Source organism: Salarias fasciatus, chromosome 11 (assembly GCF_902148845.1).
Source record: "Salarias fasciatus chromosome 11, fSalaFa1.1, whole genome shotgun sequence".
NCBI classification, from domain to species: domain Eukaryota; kingdom Metazoa; phylum Chordata; class Actinopteri; order Blenniiformes; family Blenniidae; genus Salarias; species Salarias fasciatus.
Genome location: NC_043755.1, coordinates 3,320,213 through 3,348,058, shown reverse-complemented (window position 1 = coordinate 3,348,058; position 27,846 = coordinate 3,320,213). Strand labels below are relative to the sequence as shown.

Sequence of the window (27,846 nt, the reverse complement as noted above, 5' to 3'; positions counted from 1 at the left end):
ACAGTAATCCAATGACTTCTTTGGGGGTAGTTCGGGGAGAATGAGCTGCAGCTGGGATGTTTCAGATGCCTGAAAGTGAAGGCGTCACTGTACAACGAGGAAGAGGCTTCAGAATGATGACTGCAGCCACATGCAGAAGGCCAGTTCAGCAGATCGTCGTGCACGGCGTGTGGATTTCCGCCGAGGCATAAAGTCACACAAATGCGGAACGACCAAAATGTGGCTCCTGACATCACTGATAATTGATAGCAGATCATAAAAACAGTGTATTTGTGAGATCAAGGTTCTTTCGCCATTCATCTACATGAAAATAACACACAGATAGGTTTCATTGTAAGTGTCTGCTGCTGGGCTTGTGGTTTTGTGTGTATGTGTGTGCATGCTAATGTGTGAATGCGTCTGTGTAGCTTCTCCACGCTATTGTTTAGTTGTTAATCCGACCAATCCATTCACCAAACCTCCTTATAGCTCCACATGGGGTGGTGAGAGAGTGTGTGTGTGTGTGTGTGTGTGTGTGTGTGTGTGTGTGTGTGTGTGTGTGTGTGTGCGTGTGCGCACGTATAGTTGAGAGCAGACAGGCGATGTGTGCCCTGCCATTGTGTTTGACCCCCTGCAGCCCCTCAATTATATCACTGACTCTGCTGGAGCAATCCACTCATTTAAACACAATAAAAATTACATAATAATAGTAATAAAACAGTAAGTCTTTCATTGTAGTCTTTTAGCAACATGAAGCAACAAAGACGGCGGATCCAACGTGAGCCTATTATGCGTTTTCAAAGAACAGCTTGATAATTCAAGGTTTAATAAGGTTTTTGTGAACGCAGACTTTTAGTTTGTTCTGTGACCTTCACAGCACACTTATGGGCCAAAGTGAAACGCATTATAACGATCCGTAATTTTTGAATGTCTCATGCACATGTACTATGTAAGGTGGGTGGTTGGGTGGAGACGAGGCGGTGGTGTTTGTGGCCAGGAAGAGTGTTTGTGGTTCAATATGTTATTAAATATCAGATAAGATATTCCACCTCCACACATCAAATCTGAGCTACAGCAGACTTAAACCGTGACGTTACTGGAGGACTGATTCCTCAAACATGTTTTCAGCTGTAAACTAAATGATCTTGTCAGTCAAACACATGGCTGCTCGTACTACTAACATCCTGTTTTTTGAACAAATCAGCCACTCATTCTTTCCAATGTATCTGCCTCACAGCTTCAACTCATCCTGAAGCTTGTAGTGTGAGTGCCGACACGGATCCCGGAGTATCTGTGTCATGAAATTAACCTCGACACACGTTAATGCACACACACGATGCCCCCGCCTTCCATGTGATGACTGCAGTCATGTCAGATGTTTTTCACCATAATAACAACAGTTTCTGCAGTTCAAAAAGCACAATTCTGAGGTTGACATCCTGACCGTGTGTTGAAGTGTCCTTGAGCAAGTTACTTCCAGTGATGTGCGAGCACTTTGCAGCGAATGGCTGTGAACGGGAAAACGTTACCGATTATGTAAGGACAGAGCTAAGTGCTGAAAAACACACTTCCATCCACAATGAACAGTTGAAGGTTCGCTATCATTTTTTCAAATTAACACATGCTTAAACAAGGTGGACTGTCTCAGTGAAAACAAGTGACAAGAAGCCAGTTTTTATTAATAGAAACTCAAAGAATGGGACCAGAGCTTTATTAGTCTGCAGGATGATAAAATGCATTTGTTTATTTGCCAGATAAATTTTGTCTGCTGCACTAAGTGTCTGTACCTCGACATCCTGAATGTAAAAATAAGAAAGTGATACAGATTGGGGGAAAAAAAAGAGAGTAGATTTTACAACTGCTTATAAAAGAGAGAGGAGACAAAAATCAAAGAGCATTAGCATAGCTGCTCTTTGTCTGCAGCCTGTCCCTTTACCCCCTGTATCTAATGAGTAACCAATGGTCTGCCAGACAGAGATAAGGTGTGTGTGTGTGCGTGTGTGTGTGTGTGTGCGTGTCTAGTCCCAGTGTCTCTCCCTAAGGAATATAGTGTGACAACTAGATGGATGTTCCCCTCAGACACCAGCTGATTACTACACACGCAGTCAAAACATGCGCGAGCCGAGCCGAGCTGACTGACCGTGTGTCAGAGCATGTGGTGCACATTCATTGTTGTCTTTTCTCCAATGTAAACAAACACATACAGCAGATGACAGTGTACAACTGTCAGCCTTGAACCTGGTGTGGCCTGACATTTGTCAAGGTCTGCAAATCGAGGCGCTGGCTCTTTTTGGTTTTTTTTGTTTTTTTTTCCTTCCCCACTAGGAGAGCCGGAGACGAGCGACTGAGGACCCACGTTTCTGAAGATCAGATCGGCACAGGTTTCTTCTTCAGACGGTGAGCTTATAAGCTTTAAGAAATCCTGAATCACCCTCAGAACGGAAAAGTCTGACCTTTTCTAGACCGTTCAAGCAAGGAAGAAATGAAGATCACTTGGTGAGAGGAAAAGAAAAAGCTAATTTCTTTAAGAGTGGGGCTTAAAAAGCAGAGTCATCGCATGTAACCTTGATTTCAACTGATGCAACAAAACGAGCTGAGCAACACTAATACAGCAATAAGTAGCTTTCAACTCAACTCAACAAACACCTTTAGGTTTCCTGATAAACAGTACGTCTGGATTTTTAATTTTTGTCCCAAAAGAAAGTCAATTAAAGTGGAAAACAGCAGTTTGTGTGAAGCCTTCCACCAGTGAAGCGTGCAGCGACATGACACAAAGATGTGACAAAGTGCCCCTCCGACTTAAACTTGCTGAATGTTTTCACTCTGCATATGAAGGACCCATCTGGAGACGTCATATGGAAAACAGCTATGTTGCTGCTAACTCACTGGTTTGAATAAGCTCATTATCTTATCTTATACTCTGTGTTAAATTCAATCAGAAAAGAGAATTAACACAAAGAAGAAGAAAACTGATCATCTGAAATGACCATATGATCCAAAATGCTACACATTTAAATATTGCGCCTCCTTAACATGTTCAGAGCCTTGTTCTGTATTGTTTTATATGACAGCTGCTGGAGTCACGTTCACATCAGCGTGAACTTCATGGTCACTAATCAACCATGGGATGAAATCCATGCAAAAGGAGAACATGCAATCTCCACACAGAATGGGCTCTGAGCTCAGAATTGAACTGGTGACACGGTCACTGTTAATCCATATTGTCCATGATTGAAGAAAATATTCATTCATTTAGCTTTCAGCTTGAAATATAGTATATTCTCAATTAAATGTACAGTATATATAAGAATACCACACTTATTTGAGAAAGACTGGGCTTTGTGGTCGGTGACAGGTCCTTGAGTGCATTAAACATGATTCTGTAATTCCTACATGACATATATGTAATGTTTTGGTCAATTTATCCATTTGTTTATCAGGTGCAGTCTCACCGTTTTGCAGGGTCTGATGGTAAACCATTGTCACAGGCTTTGCTGAGTCCACATCATGCATGTATCAAAACTCTTTGCATGCCAACAGCACTTACATGAGGTTTTTCAGGCCTGTTTCGGATTTTCATCATCTGTTTTCTATGATATTATCGCTGAGATCGGAGCACACTTAACATAAATCGCATGAATGCTACACACTCATACCACCTTTCAAACTTGATTTGACTTTCAAAGTATGCTGTATTTAGGTACGTTACTTTGCCAAAAAAACTAAACATTTCAGGACAAAGACCATTGAAAATCTAATCTAATCGGCAAACCTAATCTATAAAGTTTTAGATTAACAGCTGATTGTTCTCAATGGTTTTTCCCTAAGGTGCAGTTTTAATAAAAGCAAAATAATAGACTAAATACCAGTTTGATCACTTGTATTTATTTGTACTTGTTCACACTTTTAAACTGTTGGAAGATGGAGGTTAAATTTCCTTTAAGAATTAATAGTTCAGTAGAATATTTAAAGTACTATAATAATTCATCATATTATTTCATGTGATTGTGATAAGATACAGTTTTATAGAGTGAATCTCATATTTATGAAATACTGAATTATACTTTATTGTATAAACAGAAGTTGTTAATTGTGAAACATATAAAAAAAATTGTAGGAGTCTTGTCAGCAACAATGTCACTTGAATCATCTAAATTTAATTAGATCACATTTGCATGCATCAAAACACTGAATACGACTTTGATTTATTTATTTTTTCCATTTCCCTCCCTGCATTTGCTATCTACAGTAGATAAGGGCCCTTTCTTCCAGAAGTTGCATGGCAGGAAGCCAGATGCAGCACAGATGACCTTTATAAGTTAAACTTCAATGTAACTTTAAGCTTTTGGCAATAATCAGACTTTTAACGCTAGACGTGGACACAGCGTTTCCCCTCAAAAAGGCAGAGCTGTATGCTGTGAATGGGTGCACACAGATCACCCATGTTATTAGCAAACTGGAACAATATCACTAAATATTCCTCTCGGAGTCAGTTAGCCTGTTTGTCTTCTCATGAGCTTCATTATCAGGGGTCTTTGCTCTTCTGTCTTGCTTTGGACTGAAACTAGTCATGTTATTAGAATATGAATTGCACAAGTTGTGTGTGCAAAACATGTCTTAAACTGGATGATTTTGGCTTTGTGTGGAAAGGAAATTTCGGAAAACTGGATAGTAGTTCAGATTAATAGCCATGTGCAACAGAGCAGGCGGTGTGGCTGAGAGCCAACAGACCCTTCTGCTCATACGGACAGGGCCAACAGCCAATTAAAGCCCTTGTTCAGGTCTCCGGCCAATTAGATCCAATGGTCAGAGCAGTGGAAAAGTATGAAGCGTCAGTCAGAGCAAGTTCAGTTTTGAAGACAGGATTGAATGCAGGTGTAATATTAATAATGTCATTATAGCGCAAACTGCATGATTTAACTTTTTTTACTGACGACTTTCACTCTTCAAGTTTAAACAAGTCACGAAAGTTACTCTTCACACATCGGAGACTCCCACTGAGGTAAGGAAAGCCTATTTTTATTGCACCATTCAGACACGTGGGCGTCCAAGACGCTTTACAGGAACTCGGATTTACAGTGAATAAAACTTTATAGGAATCTTAAAAATCTGTTCGAAGTCATTAAAAGCTGAAGTTCAGAGTAAATCAATAAATAGTAAAAACTGCATTCAGAACGCAAACAAATAGCAACAGATGATCCGAACAACACGTTCTGGGATAAACCTCCCTGGTACGTTGCAGTAAACAGTGGTGATTTAAGCTCTGCTGCAAAGTGAGATGATAGTTTGAGCCAAACACGGATACTCTGGAGGTTTTTACACACAGGTGGTGAGCAGAGGAAGCACAGGCTGCTTCTGCCTGCTGCTTTTCCGTTCCAGATTATTTGTGGGTCTTCGTCTACCTTGTAATTCCTGTTCTACTTCGGTGTGCACTGCGCTGTGAGCGGACCGGTCTTCACTGTACTGGTGCACAGCGCCTGAACACGGTGGTGAAGTTGACCTGCTCCCGTTGGCTCACCCTGCTCTGTCCTGTCGCGGACAGGCGCAGGTCGAGGCTTTTAGCCAAGAGAGGAGAGCGGAACCATCAGTCAGCAGCTTGAGACCCTCTGTTCTGCAGTCCGAGCCAGACACAGAGGTCAGGCCGGGGCCGCGCAGTCAAGACCGGGGTCAAATGTCAACAGACTCCCTCAGTGACCAGCAGCGATAAATGTCACGAACACACACACGCGCGAGCGCACACACCCTCTCTAATGACCAGCAACCTTGTCCAACAGTGACCAGTGACTGTGACTGATTCTTTCTGCTGCCCAGACCTTCATTTATCACATGACTCGTACTGATCTGAATGAGCAGCCAGAAAAGCCATTTGGAAAGGGCTCCAAATATCTCAATAAGCGCGCTCAGCGGTGCTTCTGCTGTGTGTTGCGGGCTGTACGTGATTACCTGCATGAACTAAGTACATGCTGAGAGAAATCAGAACAAGATAAAAACATGATAAATGGTGATGTAGCGTCAAGACGGGAGGAGAGAGTCTTGTTTGATGCTAATCTCTTTCTCCTTCCTTCAGGTGGCCTCTCTCAATAACACATCACAGATTCAAGCAGCATAAAAGAGCAATCACAGAACAATTTAACCTCTCCTGCTTCTGTGCTCACACTCTCGGTGCGTGTGACGCCGCAGTACAATTGGCAGTAAGTGCCAATTCACAGAGCTCCCACTCGACGAATTCCTCACAAATGATAACTTTTGGGCCCCCTAGCGATAAAGTAATTTCTCCATCTCTCCTGTTGGGGGCTTGCGGGACGGCAGAGGGCTGTGATAATCTCATAAACAGTAGCTGTGTAGATATGGGCCATCTATTATGACCGGGAACAGTGGCGTAGATAGCAGCATTTATTATCTGAGACAGCAGACAATACATTCTCATTCTGTGATACTAGTGCTGACAGACACAGAGTGATCCATCTTCACCGACTGAGTGCAGGGAGAGGAGGGAAGAGAGAGGGAGCGACAGATGGGGAGTGAGAGAGGAACAGAGAGAGAGAGTGAGAGGAGAATGACAGCACGGAAGAAAGAGAGGGACAAAGTCGATGCCTACGGAGGGAGGTCTGAGAGAAGTGGAGGATGTAGAAGAGAGTTATTATTGCCCTGGTCTGCATTAGCTGCTCTTCTTGTCTGCTGTGGTTACAAACAACCTGCACGCAGGCACGCACGCACGCACGCACGCACGCACACAACGGGGCTTTTCAACTGGTTGATGTGGCTGACAGGACAACAGTTCGCCGCTGCCCGAGGAGCTTAAATAAATAGGGAGATAGAGGAGGTTTTTATTGCCATGCTTTTTGTTTTACTGCTAATAGTAATGCTGTGGTGTAAACCAACTGCCCACCCAGCCACCAACTGCCATTTCTTACTAATGTCTCCCTCAAACGGAGCCGCTGCATTTCAAGCGGCGCTCGTAAAGTGTTATAGAAGATATGGATATTAATAGCACTTTGTAAGTGCGTCGTTAACATCATTGTAATGCAATCTGAGCGTCTCGCTAAAAATGACGGAAGGGGCAATACATACATTATCTGCAGTTAAAACATGAAATGTTTCCTCTGTTCTAGACCCACTGCTATAACTTTTATTTGAGAGATACGTATTAGCATTTATTAGCCACTGCAGCTCACGCTCGGGCGCGAGATCTTAGAACTGAGTGCACCACCTCGTTTGTACCGATCATGTTGACAGTAAACCTAAATTTACACAAGGTTTTTACAACTAAACAGACGGGGACAGGTTGCTGTTGCTCAGTGTGCTGTCATGTTGCTTCCCTGTTAAATGATGAACTAGCAGTATTAGGAAGAACATGTTTTATGTACCACTATCAAGAAATTACTTATGGCAGTGGTGTGCTCTCGAATGATTATCATCACATAAAAATATATCACCATTATAGTTATTAATGTTTCCACAATCTCATATTCTTTGTTGTAATTATTTCATGCGTGTGTTTGTCTTCATTGTGACTGAAAAGCTCGAACCGACCAAAACAATGGTTTTTCTTCCAACTATCTGATGTAACTTCAGCTGACCTTAAAGAATGAGCTGATCATCAGACTTCCCCACACACTGCTGACGCCTCTGCTAATGTGTCACACTCTGCTACAACACAAAACGATATTATGCGCACATTATTAATGCTTCTTAATTGAGAGCGAAAAAGCAGACAGAATCAGAATATTTTCCCATCTCTACTATTTTCAGTCTCAGTGACTCTGCCAATAAAACAGCTAACTTATCATCAACACAACCTGAACTACACAGTTTGCTGTGCAGAATCAGCCCTGACACCAACGACCACTGGCAAACGATACACTTTCAATTCATCTCCGCAGGTTTCTGGCGTTTGCACACGGCAATGTTATGGAGGACACGGATGTCTTGGCAGAAAACCGGGTGCATCTTCAGAGAGAAGGAGCAGAAGGAAAGAAATGAGTAAACACCAACAACAACAATAAAAAAAAAAAAACGAGCATGAAAAGAGAGGTAATAAAAGAGAAGTTGGCAAACAGATGAGGAGCGAGACAAAGAGAGGAAGGTGGAACACGTCCAGGTGATATTTTTATTTGTTTCTCAGTTTCTCCTGTTAACTCAGAGGTATGAGCACAGAGAGGGCTGACTGAAAGAGAACAGGTATAAACACAGAGAAAGGCTGAAGCTTATTATCAGTGTGTAATGACAGATGAGAAGAGCTGCAATTAGAATGAGCCATATGGATGATCATATGGTCATTTCATAATTAGCACTATTTTAAAATAGCTCAAGACTCGCATGAAGCAAGAATCACACATAACTTTTGAAAAGTGGTGTGAATCGGGAAACGTCGGAGGAGAAATATCTGAAGAGAAAAGCTCTTTCAATCCTGGGTTTGGTGTTTGGTCTCATCATCATTCAGGGAGTTTTCAGGCATCTTTTTAAATTGGTTCATTTGTCAGACAAAATGAGTAGTTCAGCCCTTCCAGCAGTTTGCATTTCTGTCTCTGACCCAACCGACCAGCCGCTGCTCCATCCTGCATCTCGAAATTACACTGACTGTCATTCTTTAGTTTATCGGCATCTGAACTCCAGTGTTGTGGTTTGGTGGTAAAAACACTGAGAGATACGTGTTTCACTTACATTTTTTTAATCCTTCTTTCTAAGAATCTTCACAAATGTGCCATTTGTTGTGGCAGTATGAATTAAAACACGCATTTCTGATGTATTTTGACCAATTTTGAGATGCATTTATTCTTTTGTCTGCATATACTTCTGTCTCTCTGTGAGAGATGTCCTGGCTGCAGCTCGCCTCTGCCCAATGTGAGCCAGGGTGTGCTGAAGCCCTCCACAACTAAAAGTGAGACAAAGCAGCAAAGAAAAGAGGGATCAATGGATGGATATCTGCTCAGGGCAGCGTTATGATGCAGTGGTTCGCAGTCTCACTTCACTGCAGGAAAACGATTCAAGTTTGAGGATGGGGCCCTTCAGTTTGCATGTTATCCTTATGCGTGCCTGTGTTTTAGATATCTGGGGTATGGACAATAGATGGATGGACTCTTGAGATCAGCAGAATCTCAGTTAAAGCAACATGCAGAGGTTCCTTCATATATTAGGTAAAGTGGTGCAGTGGTTAGCACGCTCACCTCACAGACTGACAACCGGGCCTTTATGCTCGGAATGTGTATGTTTTGGGCTTTTTTTGTCCATTTTCTGTCTTTAAAGACATGCTTGTGGATCTAGTTGGCTGAACTGGTCTTAAGCGTGAATTTGTGTGTTGGACTGTTTTTTGATGGATGGATGGATGGATGGATACAAAGATACCGTTCGCATTTGTTGTTTGTGTTCAACTTAAAGAGTAAAACTACTTCCTTTAAAGATGTAGTTAGTGCTACTAAACTGTCTACATGAATCTTCCCCATTTGATCTGATGTGAGGTTATAATCCTTTAAAGGAACGAACATGAAAGAATGAAAGGGAGTCGCAGAGGAAAGTTTTGAGGAGACAAGTAACTGATCTGCTCTCTGGCAGCCTTTTTCAAGTTGTTCTTTAATTTAAAAAAGATAACAAACCATCAAAGGACGTAAATGATTAAAGTGTGGCATAAAGCTGATGCTGGCACAGAGACAACGCACCTTCAGGTGATATTGCCATCATTTATTCTCCTGATAGAATGACCTATATACCGAGCACTTTGTAATATAATGCATAAACCTAAACATAATTCGCTTACCACAGTGTAGCTCCTTTGTGCAGCGGAGCTCTGGCATCCTTGTGATCCATAAAAGGTCACTGCCACACAAAACGCACCACAGTGGCGACATTTTCACATAACACTCTCCAAACACTGAGGGGGAAACCCTGGAGACAAACCTCAGAGCCCGCGTCCCAGAATTAGAAACAGTCAAGTCTTCACTCAGCATTCACCTTTACAGTTCACCTTCTCCGAGCTTACTCCACCTCGTTTATGCAAATGCTTTTCTTCCTTTTAGGTTTCTCAACTGCAAAATCTCCTCCTATAACTGCTGACACTGTAACCACATCGGTATTACTTGATTAAACATCCTGTTTCGTATTGCCAAACTTATTAAGTGTTAGTGTGACACTGAGGGGCCTTGACAGAGCGGGCTCGCTCACAAGCTGGCCGTCTGCACCCATTCATAAAACAGACAGTTTAAGGATAATATCAGAAAATGGACAAAGGCCTGATACTCATTCTGAAACACATTAAAAGGGAATAAAACCATAGCATCATGTAATGGGTTCATTCAAAGTTCATTTCATTTCTTCATAATAGGAAGTGTGTTTGTAAACCGTTTGGCCTCTGGGGGCGAATAAAGTTGATTTAGCAGTATTGACAAAACATTATAACATTTGAACAGTAGTGTGTTCGAATAGTAATGTGCCGTCCTGCTGATGAAACATCAGGCAGCTCCTGATGCTACTGCACACTGCCTCAGGGATACATCTATACAGCGCTTCTCAGTGTGTGAGTGTGTGTGTGTGTGTAAAATCATGAATTTGAGTCATGTGTGGGGTTATGTGTATCTGTAATCATGTCAGCATGTATAGTTGTCAGAATGTGCATGTGTGTGTGTGTGTGTTGTGCATGTTCCAGATTGCCTGTGTGTGAGAGAGCTGAAAAAAAAAAAAAAAGAAGAGAGAATGTAAGAAGCGGTGCTGGTGTGGATGGAACAAAAGGATGAAACCTCTGATAATATTGGAAAGACTCAGAGGTGGAGGAGGAGAAGCGAGGGGAACAAGAGCTTATGAATCCACCGAGGAGTTTCCTGTACAATGCTGGCTTCTTTTCCCCATTTCTACTTTAAAAAAAGAAACATATTTTAATCCATGTCACAAACGGCGCTGCAAGATGGAGCGGAAGAGCATTTTCACAAACTGGAGAGTTTTTCTCAGTAGTGCTTTCAGCTCCTGTTAGTTAAACCTGGAAGAACCAATCTTGTTGGCCAGTGGGGAGCAGCGAAAACAAGCTGTGAAAACACATCTAATCTTGGAAACATATTTGCAAACAGTCCCAAAAAATTATGCGGCAGAATACTGAAACTATTCCTCATTGTCCATCACACAAATCACAAATATCAGTCAAACCTTTGTAAGCCTGTTGCATCAAACTCTGGTGAGGGATGAGAGATTGCTGAAAACTCAGCACCTTTTGTTTTCCAGAGCACCTGCTGCAGTGTTAAAACAGACTAAAAGTACAACTGCAATCTACATGCAATCTATAGTAAAACACACCCGGGTCCCTCAGCCCTCTCTGCAACATCCAGAAACCATACCGACCGCAGATTCTCATCACCCGCAACACTAAACTCTCTATTTTTTTTTCTACTTATAGTTTCATTGCACGGGGGGGAGGAATACAAATAGCGTCATGTTTTATCACTGCCATTTATCAAACTAACAGTAATCAGCTGTGGACGCCTTCTGAAAGCATGACTCATTTCATTTTCTGGGCCACACAATGAGACAGTTATTGTTGGTCAAAACAGTAGAAATTCTAAAAATGCACACGTTTTCATCAGTTCTTATATTTAAACAAACATTTATGTGTTTGGCTGTTTAGCTATAGTAAACCTCCTGTTTGTCAGTGGAATCTCAGTGGTGTTTCATGCTTGAAAAACTGCAATACTGCTGCATTTTTCCATCAATTGTACAAATCAGATTCAAAAATACAGTATATAAGCAACTGATAAGATAATGTGATGCAAACAACACATTTAGTTGAAAGAACTATGAATCTATTGTCAAACCGAAAAAAAAAAAAAAAAAAAAAAAAAAAAACTAGCTGAAAATGTCATTCTGAAATTGGCTCCAGATGCTGGTCTGGGATCTGCTGCAGCCACGCTCCTCGTTTGGGGGTCTACTGACCCGAGCGCTCCTGTTACTAAGGGACGCGCGTCAGTTTTAACCCTCCACATCTGTTCCAGCTGTTCCTTCTACCCTTGGTACTTTTGCCTTCTTTCCTTGTAATGTTGCCGTCAGCTGGTACTGCCACATCTATCACTGTTGCCCTCTTCTGTTGTTTGTCAACCACCGCGATGTCCGCCCGGTCAGCCAGCTGCTGTTTGTCAGTCTGGGAGCTGAAGTCCTACAGGATCTTGGCCCCGTTGTTCTCAGTCACCTTCAGGGGTGTTTTCCCACCAGGATTTGGGTACTTCGAGTCCCGACTGGGCACAGATGTTTCTGTACACTATCCCTGCCACTTAGTTGTGTCTCATCCATGTAGATTCTGATGCTAGTGGTGTACTTGAGCTGAAGCATTTACTGTAGATCTACATGTGGAATTGCACAAACGGTCCTTTCATCCATGGTTAACAAAGCAAATAGAGGTTATAGTCACTTTAAGTTGAGTATATGTTTCGTTTGTAGTCTATTTTTTAGTTCTTTTTGGTTATTAGTCTTGAGCTGCCGACAGATCGGCTCTCTTCTGACACAAACTGTTGGCTGCAGCACAAACACACTTGCGCTTTGTTGTTGTGCGAGTCCGTCCTGGAACAAACAAAACCTAAAACCATCAACCTGATACTGCACTGCCTGCCTTTGAATTTGTACATAGATACAAGCTAAATAAGTAATGTCTCTTTCAAAGCCAAGCCTTGCATTTGCACACCCTATTGAGACTTTTATGTCTGCTGGTGCAATTCATTTGCAGATATTTGATTATTTGCTTGCTGTGCTTGAACTTCTCATTATAGTGCAATCAGTGGATAACAAACAAAGGGGAAGTGTGTCATTTAGAACTCCTCTGCTATCTTACTGTCGGGGATTCTTCTCAGTTTTACAGATTAGACACGGGGGTATGTCACCTCGTGAGTTCACTGATCTGTTGTTTTATCTGACTTCATTCACCGTCTCTCTGCTCTATGCCCCAAGAACATTAAGCAAATGGAAAAAAAAAAATCACTGCAACAAATAAAACCATTACGTAAAATGTCATAGCTGTTTTACTTAGGCCATGATTGTGATTTTCATCCATTCTTCCATTTTTCTTTCTCTACTTCCTGCCCTGTGTTTCCGAAATATGTATCTCCTGATCACATGTGACATCGCAGGATGGGCCTGTCGCGGGCAGGTAATGATTTTTTTTTTTTTTTTTGTTCTTATTTCTGCGTTGAGCGGTATCAGAGTGGTGCCGGTTATCAGGCCATTTGTTACCCTGCCAGCTCGCCACTCAGCTGTCTGGCTAAATGCAATCTGCCCTGATTCACACAATTACCCCAAGATCGAGAGAGAGGAAGAGAAATATCTCTCACAGTGGCATTGTGGGTCAGTGGGAGTTTAGGGAAATACACAGAGAAAGAAGCGGTCCTCCGGCAGTTTGTATGTGCTCTTTAGCTCCTCGCAGAGAAATAAATGTCACAGATATCATCCCAACCTTCACATTTACAACTGTGAAATCATTTGTTTATTTACGAGTAAACATAAACTCATATATTATGTCCATCATCATCTTGATAAGTGTAAATATATAGCCAATATGACCAATGACTGAGAAGATAACCATGTGTGAGCTTACATTCAATTATCTGAGACAACCGATGACAGCACTTACAGTTTCTGGAGCTGGAGATCATAACAAAAGTTTAACAAAACACTTTAAAAATCCAGTCAAATAAATCTAAAATGTCTGTAGGTAGTGGCCAAACACATTCAAATGGAAGTTGTGGAGAGGTCACCCCAGTAATGAGTCCAAGGTCTCTGCTGTGAATCAAATAACTAATAAGTAATGTCAGGAGCACAAATTAAACTGAACATGGGAGTGTCGGCTACTTGCAGCTGGTAGAGGTGAACAACAGACAAGCAAAAAGAAAAAGAGAAGAAAAACAGGCCACAAGCCAAACCTTGCACAGCCCAGGTGTGTGTGTGTGTGTGTCTCCTCCTCCCTCTCTCCCCTCAGACACTCCTCTACCTGACAACAGACTGCACTCAGGTGTTCAACCTGCTGAGGGAGCAGGACGGCGGCATATAACAGCATTCATAAGAATCTGTTTTACTCTATTTATGCATCCTTTGTAAGATCAATTATTTTTTTCAGTCAATTCTATCAAGAACTGCCATTTTTTTCTAACTCGCAAATGTCATGTGAATCTTGTTCAGAAATTTTCTCAAGTTTTAGTTCCTTTAACTTGTCATGAATGCTGTAGAACAGTGAGATAATAGCTTCAGCCTCTCATAGTTGTATCACTGACATGTTTTAGTGAAAAAAGGCCTCATACCTTCAAAACATTCATTTGTAAGAGTAAACGAAAATTATTTTTTTCATAGAAATGCAGGAACTAATTGTTTTGTGAAATAAAGTCTTACTTGGTCAACAATATTGATGAAAATCAGTAGAAAATTTCACTGTTTGATCACAATCAAATGTGTTTTTCTTAGTGGAACCTGGGACTTTTCTGACCTTCCCTTCACTAATGAACACACACCGCTACAGCACCGTGACACAGACACAGGTAAGCATACAATTATAGGTTTTCTTGAAATAATGAATGTTTATCACAGTAAATACACATTTTCTCCTTCTTAGAAAATCAATTAGAACTCTTTTGTTTTTAAGTTTACATAAAATTCCCAGTGAGCAGCCAATTAACTTGAACACAGAGACCTGAGGGCAAAGCGACTTGTATGTGTTCATCCAAAGGTTAAAAAACAAAACAAAAAACAAAACATATCCCTCAGGTGCCTTAGAGGTCATTAATTAGCAAGTACGGTTTACTTAATTTTTTACAAACCAGTGTTTAAAAAAAAAAATGTAAAAATTAGTAGTTTCAGGGGAATTCTGATCATTTCTGTTCCTTTGCCAGGTGCAAGGCAGTCTGTAGAGATTTGAGTAACTGCATCAAAGAAAAAAAAAAATAGTCCCACACATAACCCCTGCAGCAACTTGCTTTTGTTTGGCTTCAGATTAAACAAACCAGATATGAAGTGTTAATTAGGGGGATCCTGAAAAGCAGATATCATTAGCTTGGACAAATTAATTGTTTCTCTGTGGTCGAACCCACAGCGAAGAAAGGTTTGTGTTTCTGTCAAAAATCCTTAAGACAAGAATACTTTTTTTTGTGTTTTACACACACTGATTTACAGTTGTAGTTTCGCCTCTCTAAGTACCCCCAATAGATCATATGATTATTCTTCACCTTCGAACAGAAAACCCGAATAAAAACGTCACGAACACAGATCATTATGTTGTAAAAGAAGACTGGAGTTACTCTCCTCTGCTCTGTTTTGGGACACTCTATCCTGTGCTAATGTACGCTGCATTCTGTTTCACCAGTACAGCGGGAGTCATCAAAAACTGCAAAGAAACAGGCCACATTTCTCCCCTAGCCCAGCACTTCTGCGTGTGTCTGCAAGTGTGTGTGTGTGTGTGTGTGTGTGTGTGTGTGTGTGTGTGTGTGTGTGTGTGCCTGATGAGAAGAGCTGCTCAGCAATATTTAGCGTTACTGCGACAGAACAGCTTTAGGACAGAACAGAGGCTCACCTTCAGAAAAGACGAAATGAGAGGCAAAGAGACAGACAGAGAGACCAAAATATATTTTGACTTTTGATGATCTTGATGAAATTAAACTACCAAACCCTGGAACTCCACTGATATACCCCTACTAACACTCATTAAAATATATTAACAGGCTTTTTCATAACATAAAATACACAAAGGGCATTGACAATGTCACATTAAATTCACATTTTTATCGTGAGATTAAAAAAAAAAAAAAATACAACTGAAAACAACTGCTGCAGTTTTAAAATTGTAATGTTTCACCAAGCTGGTTGGATTCAGAGAGTGATGTGTGAAAACCAGTCACAACGCTGGAACATTAACATTTTACTCCAGTCACATGCAGTTCATTTGCATGTGCGAGTTCATGTGTGAAACCGGGGAAAAGGAAACGGCAGAACCTGCAGCAGCTGCCCCTCCTGTGATCACACGCCCCCCCCCCACCCCCGTCCACCATGCACCGTGCACACGCACCCACATCCACCTACACGCATGCTCTCGCAAGCGTTGAGCGAGCAGCTGGGCAGCGGCTCTGTGTTTGGAGTACAACACAGGTGTCGGCCTTCCGTGTGACGCCACATCAATTAAACCAAACAGGACATCTATCACGACTAACCTCAGGCCCGACACACACATACACACACACACACACACGCACACACACAGTCCCAAAAATATGTTCCTGCAACACTTCTCTCACACACACACACACACACACACACACGTGTGTTACGTCAATCAAAATAAGTCGCTTTTTCTGGAGCCCTGCAGCTTCTGCCTCCACCCAATAAAAAGGAGGACACTACAGAGAAGGGTTCGTTCTGTACATATTGGCTGAACTCACTCACTTTCTTCTTCATTTTTTTTTTTTTTTTTTTTTTTAGTTAAATAAAACATTTTCCGAGGTTACATAATTCCTTTTGCATTTCGTTCATGCATTTTTAAGCACGATGATACATTCATCCTGGGAGCTACGTAGTCTGAGAAATCTGCCTCGTCAGACGGGTTTCATTCCTGAAGTTTGGATTGGACACGAAAAAAAAGACAGCAAATATTCCTCCTTTATACTGATTTGATATTTAAAATTTGACATGAGCTTGGTAGCAATTACAACAGTTACTAAGTTTATCCTCACAGAAATTTTAAAATAACTGTAATCAGATAAAATATCACAAGATGTTTAATCTGAGTCGAGATTTGGGCCTTTCTCTGTGGAATTTCTATGTTCTCTCTGTGAATGTGTGCAAGAATGTGTCGTGTATGAGAACTTTTTTGTTACAGAGCTTCTTCAATCCTGATATGACTGTAATGATGATCTTATTTAAGAAAATGTGCATTGAGTGAGTATTACTGCCCATTTATCATAAATAACACCAACTTTCAATCTCTGACAATTATTTACTATTGAACTGAAAGCGCTGCAAAGCTCAATTTACACACTGTGAGATGCTGCTGAGTATCGTCCGTGATTGGATGGTCACTCAGTGAAAGTCCCAGATCCACCAATAAGACCAGTAGTTTTTGAATAGTCTACTTATATGCAAAAGCACACACGACAAATCCTGTAAGCAACAACAGGACAGGAACATAACAGTTGATTCAAATCAAATATCAAAGTATAACCAAAAAAATTGATGGGCCGAGTGGAAAACATGAGCTTGTTTTGGTGTCTTAACATCATTCTAGGAAAGAAATTTTCTCATGAGCTTTCCTGACAAAATGAAAACTTTCTCTCTCCTGCCAAAAATAAAGTGAGGAGCTGTTAGCGAGGTGTGAGGCTGACACCATCCAGTGAACACCTAGAGCTTTCTACTTTTGGTTGATATTCGCACTCACGTGCGCTGCAGTGAAATATTGTCACTTTTATCTTTGGAAATTACTCTCACATCCTCGGTCTGCCAGAGTGACACGAGGAGCGACTCGCTGTCACTTTGGTACGTCACGTTCGGAAAAATCCACTTGAGGTCATTCTGAACATGTGAGACTTTAGATCAGTTTGTGGAATACTGTGTGAACACATTACTCTGTGTGTGTGTGTGTGTGTGTGTGTGTGTAGTCTGCCTGAACTGAGATCTGTCCTTTTGTATATCGAGTGTGAAGCTTGTGTGTACATGAGTGCATGTTTATTTCTGTCCTTATGTGTGTGTTAGGCTGTGTCTGCGTACCCACACGGCCTCTAATGATGATGAAATATGTTGTTAATATTGTAGGTTATTTCAGTCGACTGACAGTTGTTGTAGAGGTGGTTGTGTACCGTGTGTGTGTGTGTGTGTGTGTGTGTGTGTGTGTGTGCATGTTAAGTCAGTTGTGTGTGTTTAATTGGACCACCCTGAGCCAGTCTCCAGGTGACGGAACTCATCTGCTCTTCCCCTGATTAAGGACAACAGATGGACTGGTAGCAAAACACACACACACGCACACACATACACACACACACACACACACACACTGATTTCAAAAACATTGTGTTGATCACGTGACCTGCAATCAGAGAAAGACTGAAACACTGACTCATGCTGTGTTACCTCGAACCTTCACACCCTCATTTATATGTGCCTCTGGAAATCCATGCATCAAGTTTAAACGACACTAACACCTCTGTTGTGTTGGTCCCCGTCGTTATCATCCTCCCCATCACCACTGAAAATGAGTTCATCCCTCTTTAGCTCATCCTCAAGCTGCCTCTTAAGCGTCACATCTCCAGTGTCCATCGACTGTCAGACTGAAAGAGATCATCAGTGTAGGAATGGAATGGAAAAATTGAGTGAAGGAGAATTCAAAGCTGATTTTTCTGTTGCATATATATATAAAATATATGCATGGATTAGCAATCTAGGATTGTAACAAGACTGGGTGTCTTTTCTATTTTAAATCCTTATCAAAAGTTATAAACCAAAGTTTTGGCAATGGAACTAATGTCTGCAGACGACACACTGCTGTTCTTGTCTAAACCAGCCTTCATTTGCTCACAGGCAGGGTTGGCGGATTGGACTCACTGTTTCCAGCCCAAACATGGCGTAAAACCCACCCAATGCAGCGAAAACCAGCCCAAATCTCAATCGCTGTCGAAACTTATGTTAAAACCATAATATTCTTATTTAAAGACCACATCATGAGCAAGTAGCTGCAGTGAATAAAGAAAGACAACAGGCAGTAAAACAGGCTTCCCAAAAAACAGTGCAAAAAAGTTATCCAATACCGACATGAAAGCAACAAAATATCTAAATCGAACTTACTGCTGTTAAATTATTGATTAAAAACTATGCAGGCTGCCTGATTATAACTTTTCTCTCTTGCTGACCCACAGGCATGCCTACACACGCATGAAACTAACCAATCACATCAGTGAATGTAATGAATTCCAGCCAATCAGAGACAGTGGAGGGTGGCTCATGGCATTCAATATGACTCAAATATCACCCTGAGTAGTGCATCGGGGGTTTGGAAACGGGTTTAAATAAATTCTAAAACCCCGGCACATATTGTGAAAACCAGCCCCAAATTTTATCAACCCGCCCAGTGCTTTTTCCAGCCCGGTGGGTTCAAAAGAAGCCAAACAGGACGGAAACCTGCCCAATCTGGCAACACTGCTCACAGGTCCAAATCTGCAGTTTGTATCAAAGTTTCCTTCAGCTGCTCCGTTTTCTGTTTGTCAAACATGATCACTATGTATGAGTTTATGCTGGATGCCTCTCCTGATGCAAACTGAGTTGAGCTGCAGTGAGTTTAAAACCTGCAGATTTCCAGTTGAAAACTCGCTGCCCTGACTTCTGGGCCTTACTCATATGAAGATTTTTTTTTTTTTTTTTTTTTTTTTTTGAGTACTGTGATGATTTGTCACACAACATTTTTCCAACTCTGTTTAAATTCACAGGACAGGGATAAACTGTTTACAGTATATTAATTCAGTGGGAGAATACGGGAAAAAGTCCAACTGAAGGTGATTCATTAATCTCTCAGATTATCTTTGTTAGCATTGCATAATATAGACATCTTGCAGTAAAACTCGTCAGTGAACCCGGTGTGACCCTGGAGCACATATTACTTTACCTTCATATTAATCCGGTAAAACACTCCATTTGGTCTACACCCATTTGCCTTTGGGGCCACATTAATGATAATTACCAGGCTCCCAGCATGCTAGTTAATATCCCCCCATAAAATTCATGTCATCGGGAAAAAAGCAAAGACAGAATATGCTTTGGAGGAAGAGATGGAGAAAGGGGGAGGAGGAGGAGGAGGAGGGGGGAGAGACAGAGAGAAGTATGTGGACTCCCAAAATCGTGCACAATGGGACAATATTTAAAATTCATGTAACACGCTGCGATAGCTGAATCAAATCGATGAGTGCTCAGAAAAAAAAACACACACACACATAACAATAATTTCCATTCTTATCTCTCCAAAACATGGCGTCTCACTTCACACACACACACACACACACACACACACACACACACACACACACACACACACACTAAAAATGAAGAGAAAGGAGGGAAAGCATGGGGAAGGAGAATGAAAGACAGAGAAAGAAAGAGAGAGAGGGGGTGATAACAGCTTCAATAAATCATCCGGGCCAGTCGCCGCTCCCCGGGGATGTGGGATGGATTAAATTAAGCACTCCTTCTACCCATGTGTCTATCCATCCCTCCATTCTCTCTCTCTCTGCCCCCCTCTCTGCTTCTGTCTCTCTCGCTCTCTCTCTCTCCCCCTATAAAAGCCAACAGCTGATCGCGAGACGCCACACTCACGGGAACAGCTCGCGGAGGCTGCAGGCTGCAGAGAGAGAGAGAGAGAGAGAGAGAGAGAGAGAGAGAGAGAGAGAGAGAGAGAGAGAGAGAGAGAGAGAGAGAGAGAGAGAGAGAGAGAGAGAGGAGGGAACAGAGAGAGAAGAGAGAGGGATCAGATAGAGGAAGAGGGGACGCTGTTGATCCATCCGTTCTCCCGGAGTTTTATTGTGATTTTTTTTACGGACCTCAGCTTCATCAACGGGACTACAGGAATATATTGTTGTTTTTTTCTTTTGCTGCTAAAAACGGAAGGACAAGGCGTCCGACATTTTTTTTTTCTCTTAAAAGCTTCCAAAAATCCTTTAATTTTTTTTTCTCCCCTCTTAATTTCTTCGCATCCCTCCCTCCTCCTCTTCCTCCTCCGTCCCCTCTTCTTCTCCAAAGAGGCCCGCGCTCTGCGGGGTGTCTCCCGGCACCCCCCGCCCCCTCAGGAGGGAGCTGTCCGGTGCTGAAGTTGCATTTCTCTCCCTCGCGGTGATCGAGAGCTGAGGCGGGCGGACAGAGGACAGCCGGCCCGGCCAGGCTGGAGCTTCCAACACGGATCAGTCTGAAGAGTCTCCGCGCTGGCCAGGCAGTCGGAGACCGCTTGTGTTTGTGAGTGTGTGTCGCTGTGTTTGTGAGCGTGCGTGCGTGTGTGTCGGCGCCTCAGCACCATGCCAAGGTCTTTCCTGGTGAAAAAGGTGAAACTGGATGATTTCTCCACCGCGGCGGATTTGGAGAACGCCTACCGGCACAGGACAGACCTCAGCCTGCGGCTGCATGACAAAGGTAGGTCAGCCTGCCCACACAGCCCGGCACTAACAGGTGTCTCAAAAACAAATCGATCCCACTGAGGAGGAGGAGGAGGAGGAGGAGGAAGAGAAGGAGGAGGATGACGAGCTGCTTCTCACAGAAGGCTGCATGTATGAAGCGAGGAGGCAGATTTACCTGTTGTGCCCTGAAGGGATTCCCTTTCTGTTGACTGCTGTTGAATCATACTATGAAATTCACATGTGAACTCATAGTGCGTCGACATCAGGGAGCATGACCTGATTCAACTGTTGCTTTTTTTTCTTCTTCTTCTTCTTCTTCTTCTTTCCCTCACGTGGCATCGCCCAGTATAAATATCCTGCAAGATTTTCATCCTAAATCCAGGATTCTCCACGTGAAACTTACGAATCGGGTGCATGAAAGTGTAAACACTGATCACAGGGCAATGTAATATAATTATGATCTGCCTCATAAATAATATAAAGCTTGAAACCGGCAATCAGACACATCGGAGCGAGGCTGTAAGAGCTGCGTGTGCACTTCAGAGGACTGCAGACTGAAGCTGAAACACAGAACTGTCAATCTGGATAACTAATACACTCCACTCACTGAGTGTTACCACGTAATGCCAGACTTTACTTACTGGCTGAATCAGGCTTGATTTAGGCGGCTGCTGGAGTTGAGCGAAGCGGAAAGGTCACTTGTGAAATCAACTAAATCAAGCGCGTCCCATGTTTCATCGATTGTCGCTCCTGTACTGGACAGAAGCCGAGCCGTGGGTATTCATATTCTGCTGACTTCCATTTGGCTTTCTAAAGAGAAAATCTCAGTGGAAGTTGGGTGTGTTCATATGTGCATGTGATTTTTTTTCTTCCAGTATGACGAGTCTGTCCCTCCCATCCGTCTAGAATATTGAAATAAACTAACATACTTTGTGTAAGGTAATTGTGTAAGGCTGTGCACCACGATTGGAAAAGGAGGTAAAAACACATGTCCACCCATCTTTTTATCTTTTTTTATTTATTTATTTATTTATTTATACAGTCATATCGGGGGGTTGGGGAGGGGGGGGGGGGGGGGGGGTGCATATAAAATGAGCAGCACACCGGTCGGTTCATCTGTCTTTGCGCACCGGTCCGCTCTGCGGCTCCTGTCCAGGTGTGCTTGTCCCATTTTTGCAGAGCTGGCAAAAATCGAGCGTGATGGTTGGTCTGGATCTTTTTTTTTTCTTTTTTTTTTCTTAATGAATATAAACGCTTTTCCTTTGTGCGAGGACACATGGTAACAAAAGACCAAACGCGATCAGACATGTCTGAGCACTCAAAAGTTAAAAGTTAACAGAAATCATTTATATGTATTTCCTGGTGTTTATAATAAGGACATGCAGCTGCTATTCTCTTATAATTAAAACCCTCTTTGGGCACAGTATTCGCAATCGTCCTGCAAAGACAGTATGAGTCATGGTGGTGTGTGTGTGGTCCTCTGAACAACCTGTAACTGCGTGCGTCACATTTTACAGGGAGAAAAGCCAGAGCCTTTCTTTCTTTTGCTGAATTGGATGAAACCATCGCATCGCTTCCACCCCACAATCACTGACAGGCTGCATGCTGCACACACCAACATGTGTATTCAGTGCCATGCCTGCCATTCTCCGCACGTAAAGCGAAAAAAAAAAAAAAAAGAAAAGAAAAGACTGTCAGTGGTGTCTTTATAATGTGGAGGTTAACAAGCCCTGCTCGGTCTGACACGCGATCTGCCGCCTCAGCAGCGCTGCGCCGCGCAGCCTGTCCCGGCCACCTTTTGTCTCCAACCCCCCAAACATGTGATGTTAACAGCTTGATGCGGCTCCATGCGCGCGGCGCGCAGCACGCTCAGCGCGCAACAGCGCGCCGCCACACCGACAACTTTCTGCTTGGACGCACCGGCTCTTTTGGAATAATTGATGTCCCACCCGTGCACCGCGCGTGCCGCGTGTTCAGACGCCACGCTGTGTGGACGATATGAAGTGGTCGCAATCACATGTAAAACCAGATGCGTGTCATGTGGAGCTCGTTGCTTTTGTATTTCATTGATACACACAACAAAGAGCAGGTAGAACATGTGTATCTAAATGACATCATAAAATTTCCAGCTATATTTATATTTAAAACGCAATCGTGTCAAGTCCACATGAGCACAGGGTTTCTTTTTTAACTTTGATGCTGATATTTCACAGCTCAAAGGTGAATGATCTCAAAACAAAATGTAGACTTACTATTTCACTCTCTTATGTGCCTTTATACATATCTAGATATGAGTAGTTGCAATAAGGAGAATGCAAATATCACTGAGGAAGACTATGCAGATGTGTAATCTGAATACAGGCAATTGGTCCTAACTGAAGCAGATCATTGTGAAGTTGCAAATCCTTACTGTATTATGAAAAGGGAAATAAAACTCATATTAAAAAGTGATATGTACAAGGAGTGTACATGAAATGAGCACGACATGATAACTGACAATCATAAAAGTTCTTGCTTTGTTTCACTGGGGATGCTTAGGATCTTCTTGACTTGCTAGCAAACTGCATTTGAAGAACCACATGTTGAAGGAAAAAATGGAGCTAAACCAATATTAAGAGTGACAGTATAAAATGAAGACATTTTCTTCACACCACAAAAGTAAACTAATCAAGTTGCCAGCATTCTTCAGTAAATATGAACAGACTCACACCCATGTAGATTTATAAATACTTAAAACTGTGAATAAAAACTGAATGTCCCGCGCATTATAACTACATGCATCCTAAATGTACCTCATTATGCAGAGACGTCCATGTTTGTGATGTTTATGAACCCATAAGAAAACCTGATGGTATTATAAGGTATTAACAATATAGTGCACCAGTTTGCATCTATCTATCTATCTATCTATGTGACAAAGTGTCAATAATTGCATTGCACTTGGTGTCAAGAGCCATCCGATCTGTATGACAGTACAGAAAGAAAGCTCACTTCACTGCACTGAGTGAGCTGGTGCAGCAGGCCTGCTGTCACGGTGCCATCGACCTGCACTGCACTGCACTGGATCTGTCCGTGGTGCTGATGCTCATTTTCACACGCTAAATCAGCTTTCTCGAGTTCAGGGTCGGCCTGCGCGCATTCATCTTCTACGGAAGAAGTGTTTTAACTGCAGCCTTTGAGGACTGAGGAGAAATACATATTGCTGAATTATCTTTGGACTAACACTGCAGAGTTTTTTTTTTCAGACTGACCACAGGTGTGTCAGGGGGAGACAGATGCTCTGTCTTTCAATACGCCAAGTCAGATTTTCACATCTGTTCTGAGCTTGTTAAAAACAGTTCAGTGCTGTCTCTCTGGCTGGGAGTGGATCCCACATGTTGCCGTGTATACAGGAGAACTTATTTGAATACGTTTGCTGCGGTATTCCTACAGAACAGACAGCGAAGGACAGCAGCTGTCATTGTAGTATGTGTTTTTCCAAACCCGATAAGTAGTAGCTCATTAAAATGAGCACCAGAGTATTTCGACTGAGATGAAAACCTGACACCTGTTACAAAGCTATGATGGCTTCAAAAAGAAAATAGTGCATATAGCCACAGATGATCTTGTGGTTTCGATGCCTCAGAAGTACATGTAAATTAGCTTGCCGAGGATTAGATCTTACTGGAGCCTTATGTTTCACCTTCTTTGTTGCCATCTGTGGTTTTATGTTCCTTCAGTTTTAAGGAAAAAAAATAATCATTTGTTTGCCTAACACATACAGTACAACACCGCCTGTCACTTAGTGAAGGGCTTAATGTTGTTTATACATAAAACAATACAGTAGCATGCTGGAAGTAAGTCACTGGTTGAGTGAATTAGATATCCGGAATATTTATGTCAGCCAGTTGTCGCTGTGTGTGTATTGCACACTCAAGTGCAGTGCTGATGCAGACAAAACGCCATGCAGCTGTGAAAGCCCAGCTGTAGCACAGCATAAGATAGCTGATTGTTTCAGTCAATAAGTACTTTAACTCCACTCATTCATTCAGATTATTGCCGGTCAACACCGCATCTCTTTGCAAAAATGAGCTGTTTCTCATTTCTGTGGCTATAGAAGCCTAATGAAGGTAATTCAAAGTTACTTATGTGCTTCTCGTCTGTTTCTCTTTGTCCTCCTGCACAAACCTGTGCAGTAATGAATGCGCATCACATTTTCTAAGTTATATGAACCATGGATCTTCCTCTGAAGGGGAGGGAGCTTCTGCAGCTATGCTTTTTTTCCCTTTGCATGATAGTGTTAATACACTAGCTTTATGTTCTTTATCAAGTTGTCTGCTTCTCTTTGTCTGATTCCCATGGCAGGTTGAGAAAATACAGTTTCTGTTTCAAATTTTCAAGCTAACGCTGATTTTTTTTTCCTTGTCTTTCACGTCAGCTGCTTACATCAGTGACTACATCAGCCCAGTGGTGTACGATGGAGAGAGTGACAGCGGCATCAAGGTGCCCTCACCCGATCCCCTCTACGACGGCATCCACAGCGACTACGGCGCTCCCGACTCCGAGTCTCCGGACAGCCCCGGCTCGGAGATCACAGATGGCTACATCAACGGCGACGCGGCGGTGAGCGAGGGCTACACGGTCGACGCCTTCTTCATCACCGACGGCCGCTCCAGGAGGAAAGCTCTGGGCAGCCCCAGGACCATCCAGAGGCACACCTGCAACGAGTGCGGCAAAACCTACGCCACGTCTTCCAACCTGAGCCGGCACAAACAGACACACCGCTCGCTGGACAGCAAGCTGGCAAAGAAATGTCCGACCTGCGGGAAGGTGTACGTGTCCATGCCCGCCATGGCCATGCACCTGCTCACCCACGACCTCAAGCACAAGTGTGACGTGTGCGGCAAGGCGTTCAGCCGGCCCTGGCTTTTACAGGGTCACATGCGCTCGCACACGGGGGAGAAACCGTTCGGGTGCGCCCACTGTGGGAAAGCGTTCGCTGACCGCTCGAACCTGCGCGCTCACATGCAGACCCACTCGGCCTTCAAGCACTTCAAGTGTAAACGCTGCAACAAGACCTTCGCGCTCAAAAGTTACCTGAACAAGCACTACGAGTCCGCCTGCTTCAAAGGCCCGTTCTCCCCCCTCAGCCCTCTAGATGCATGACCCCCCGCATAGATGAAACAACAGATGAAACTGCAGACATGAATTACCATTATCCCTACGAACTGAACTGCAGACACAAACAATATATTTTTTTGGTCAGAGAGTGACCTTGCTTTCCCTCCTCACCCTTCCTCACTGCGCCCCCCCCCCCCGTCAACCTCACCTCCCTTGGAGCCTATCCGTGATGATGAATATGATGAAGATAGCACAATTTTTCTCCTTGAGATTTGCCCACTTAAGGATTTAACTGATCGACGCATGCACTTCCTCAAAAAAAAAAAAACTCTTCACCTCCTCTTCCTCTGTCGGTTCAGGACAGAGACATTAATACTAACTTGGCTTCCTCCTGGCATCTAGACGCTGTACGACGCTGTGCTATTGAGGACTTTGATGATGAAGATGACCACAAAGACAATAGTAAGCCTATAGCTCCTAGTTTCTTCCCTGCACTGACATGCAGCGAAATGATTTTTCATTCTGGTTTTGTTTATTGGGGGAATAACAGTAGTAATAATAATAGTAGTAATAATGATGATAATAATAATAATGCTCTGCTGCACCAAGTGACCATATTCTCTCCACTACTGAGGTTAAAAAAACTATTTATTTACTTATTTATTTGTTTATTTATTTATTTATTTATGGGTTTTCTCCCCTTTTGAAAAAAAATGTGCTGTATGTTTTTACTTAATTGACCTTCTTTATTTGTTGCACTTTAATTTTTGTATGTATGTGGGATATTTGCCAACCTCTTTTTACCAGGCCAAAGCATATGTCACTTTTTTTTGAGTAATTTTTCTGTTTTATTATTATGTTGTTTATATTTTTTTGATGATTATTAGCGTTATTGCATGCAAAAAAACAATAATAATATGAATAACGAAACCTATGCCAACATCATAAAAAGCTTATGATTTTTGCCAAAATCCTATAGATTAAACCCGAGGGCAATATTTTTTCTCTTGGAGCCTCCATAGGACTCTTTAAAAGCAATAATCACCTAATGCATGGTATTTTATGATGAAGTTATGAAGTATTACCTACTACTGTATAGCAGTTTAAAAATCAGGTATGTTTTACTTCACCTATAGTCATAAACAGAAAAATACTAATATTACAGACATCAGGGAACATGCCAATGTAGTGTTAGAGTGACAAAAAGAAAAGTCCTGTCTTTCCTCTCTTGTTATGCACTGCCTGCCTCTTAGTGAGTAGAACTAACGTAGGATGTAGACTAGAGAGGCTGGGATCAGCTGCCTGCTGGGTGTGAGGCCTATTGTAGGATAACTAGCGACAGATCTGTGCTGGATTCAATCTGGCAGATAAATAAACCTGTTATTAAGAACCAGACGAGGCCTCACTTTGGATCAAGCCTTTCAGAATTTTACTCAGACTGGGTCATTGTCCATTTACTGAAACTCAGTGGGTTTTTTTTTTTTAAGGAAACGAGACGTAAAAGTGATACCTAAAAGTGTTTCAAATGTGTTTTCCACATCATGCAGCTGACCAACGGAACAACAGAAACCTTTAACCAGCCCTGAGACACCCCACCTGTGTTTATTCGGATTTGAATGAACGGGGTAAACGAGCCATACATTGGACATCTTTGCAATCGGATCCGTGCGACCCCCAAAAAGAC

At 42.4% G+C, this 27,846-nt stretch overlaps 1 protein-coding gene across 1 annotated transcript; it reads left to right on the top strand.

Moving 5' to 3' along the window:
• The first annotated feature begins 496 nt into the window (after nt 1–496).
• LOC115396838 (transcriptional repressor scratch 1-like) lies at nt 497–26,209 on the top strand. The gene is made up of 3 exons (XM_030102897.1): nt 497–547; nt 20,942–21,078; nt 25,480–26,209. Exons 2-3 carry the CDS (start codon nt 20,964–20,966, stop codon nt 26,205–26,207), a joined length of 843 nt encoding a protein of 280 aa, XP_029958757.1. The 5' UTR covers nt 497–547; nt 20,942–20,963; the 3' UTR covers nt 26,208–26,209.
• The last annotated feature ends 1,637 nt before the right edge of the window (nt 26,210–27,846 follow it).